Raw genomic sequence first — 2,845 nt, 5'->3', positions numbered from 1 at the left:
GGGGGGCGCGGCGCCGCCTGACCACGTGCTCGCCCTCGCCGTCTACCTGCTGGCGGTCGCCGCTGACCTCGCCACGCCGCAGCGCGCTCATGACGTACGTCACACACACGCACACAAACATGCACGCAATACACATAGACGCGCGGACACACACACACAATACAATTTCTTAGTAAATGATTATATTATGAAATATGGCTTTATTTTTATTCGTTGTCATAATCAAATCTCAACGTGTAAAAACGAAGAATATATAAACTTTATGAAGTACTAGCTGTCGACCGCGACTTCGTCCGCGCGGGATTAAAAAAAAACTTAATAAGTAGTTTATGAGTTCTTTTATGTTCTACACCTGTGCCAAATTTCATAAGGCATAAGGAATCAATGGATTCGTACATTATTAAGATGTCTACTGTATTTAATATAGCATATGTTTTGTGCAGCGTTCAGTATGTGTGGCGCACAGTGAGGGCGGGTCACGTGCGCGCTGCGTGCGCGGTGTGCCGCTCCTGCGCGCGTTCGCTGGCGGCGCGCTGTGTGACAACGCGCGCACAGTGGTCGCCGCAGTGCCCCCGCTGCACCGCCCACAGGCACGCCCACATCTCTACCCCAGACACGCCCCCACGTATCACTCCGATAGTAAGTACACGCACACATACAAATTACATCAAATAACGTCTATAATTCCTTTTTAATCCAAGGCAGAGATATTTTTAACATAAATTAATTCCAAATATTGCCTTCAGGTGATACGGAATGGGAGCCGTCAGAATCAGAGGCGGGGCGATTGCCTCCGCCCAACAAGTCCGTGTCTTTACCGGCAACTAGTACAGCTTTAGCTGTGCCTACCGCCATGCAGGTAATTAATAATAAATAAAATCTTTTTACCTTTAAATTCAATACGATAGTAATGTTATTTATACTTTGTAGATGGCGCGATTGGTACATAGAAACTCAGTCCCTGACGACCAATCAGACGCCGGCGGTGATTCGACAGAAGTACGAGCATTAGAGGTATATCTTAATAAATCTAACGATATATTTATTCAAGCGAGTCTCTTGATGCAGATAAGTTAAATATTTGTCTATTTCAGAGTGGAAGTGGAGAAAGTCAAGCCCTGGTGCTGCAGACACTGACCGACTCCGACATGGACTCTGACAACCAAATGACCTTAGCAATACCCACACAGAGTGACCTGGACACACCTCCCGTGCCCATTGAATATGGTAGACTCACTATCGTTACATTTATGAAAGTCCTGTAACTATAGTTAAATTATAAAAGACCACAGAAGCGCCCTCTGTCCATAAACGTGGAGATTAATAATTTTGAATTATATTTTTAGACACAACGGACCCGTTGGAGACGCACTGGCAAGCGCTACCCGCGCCTCCCGCCGCGCCCTCTCCGCCCATGCCCTCCTCCGCCGACACACAGGTCATATACTCAAAAACTATTATGTAAACTAAACAAAAACATCTACATTCATACAATTGAACAGATAAGCGAGGAACCTCTATAAGAGAGAGTCATAGTCCAGTCCCTACGGACGACCTCCATAAGTGAGAAACTCGGGTAAGAGAGAAATTTATATAAGCGAGAAATATATCGCAATTTCTTGGACTCTCACTTATAAAGGTTCGGCTGTATTTAGTCTGGTTCATTTTCAAAATATGAGAAATTTCCTTATTTATGTATCTTTCTTCAGACGATATGTTTGTCGATTCGTTGGTATTTTTTCTGGCTCGAAGGACCATTATTTCAATGTAAGTAATTTAAACGTGCACAGTTTGGTAATAATGTTGTACGTTTACAGATGCAAGTACACAGTCAACCGGACGAATCTATTCCAGTGAACGAATCCATAATATCTTTACTGCTCAAACTGCACTCTCAACTGTCTGGACGACTGGACTCATTTTCTTTGGAAGAACCAGCACCAGCGTCACAGGAACCTATCGGTAATGATAACAGGAAGACTACCAATGTTTTCTATTTCGTCTTATAATAGATGGTTAGTCTGATGAGTCCACCATCCTTTCCGACCCTTTTCTTATAAGGAAAGGATCGCAAAGAGAATTGCATTTGATGGGTACGCATAGGAACTTAAAGTCTTTCTGTGCGTCCCCTCCATATACCTATATCTGCAACTGCGGATGTCTGGGCAGCGGTTGCTTCGTCGTTTTGGCGAATTTAGGTGGCCGCTTGCTCGTTTGCTACCGTATAATATTATAAAGTAAAGATGACATGTGTTTGTGTGTTGTTGCGCAGGCGACGGTCCGTATTTCATCGGTCAGGTGCTACGCAAGCTGGCTGCACTGGACGCGCGCTGTGCCGCCGCCGTGCAGCACGTACGTCGCACGCTGTGGCCACACCAGCGCGAGCGGCAGGCGGAGCAGCGAGCCAGGTGACATTAATGGACATAAACTAACACATATTAATAGTTCAGTTTATTCATATTTAAAAATCAGAAAAATATTGAATAACCAACAACTAACAGGCAACACAACCAAAACGACCACTTATCGGCCATGAGTGGGACTTTAACATATAGCTTGGCTCCTCCTTCTGACTCCTCCCACATCACATTAATATCAAACTTTATAAACTTTGTATTTCAGAGAGCGTCGTGAGAAGGAGGAGCGTTCTCGACGTGCTCGCGAGCGCCAGCAAGCAGTGATGCGGGAGTTCGCGCGTCGGCAACAGCAGTTCCTGTCGGCGATGCGTGCGGAGGCGGGCGACGCCATGGACTGGGAGGATGAGCAGCCCGCGCGTGACTACGACTGCGTCATCTGCAATACCACCGCCCCCGCCACGCACCACGATCCGATCGGACTAGTCGTG

General features: G+C 46.2%; 1 protein-coding gene across 1 annotated transcript; it reads left to right on the top strand.

Moving 5' to 3' along the window:
- Positions 1-17: 17 nt before the first annotated feature.
- Positions 18-2,839, top strand: LOC106127965 (E3 ubiquitin-protein ligase UBR3-like; the record flags this gene model as incomplete). Its single annotated transcript, XM_013326253.1, has 9 exons — positions 18-94; positions 444-639; positions 747-859; positions 931-1,014; positions 1,095-1,227; positions 1,347-1,438; positions 1,818-1,962; positions 2,273-2,408; positions 2,623-2,839. Coding segments are annotated over exons 3-9 (813 nt in total), but the record flags the coding sequence as incomplete, so codon positions are not given.
- Positions 2,840-2,845: the final 6 nt, after the last annotated feature.

This window comes from Papilio xuthus, unplaced genomic scaffold, assembly GCF_000836235.2.
Source record: "Papilio xuthus unplaced genomic scaffold, Pxut_1.1 DF828828.1, whole genome shotgun sequence".
NCBI classification, from domain to species: Eukaryota; Metazoa; Arthropoda; class Insecta; order Lepidoptera; family Papilionidae; genus Papilio; species Papilio xuthus.
This window is presented reverse-complemented; position numbering and strand designations above follow the sequence as displayed.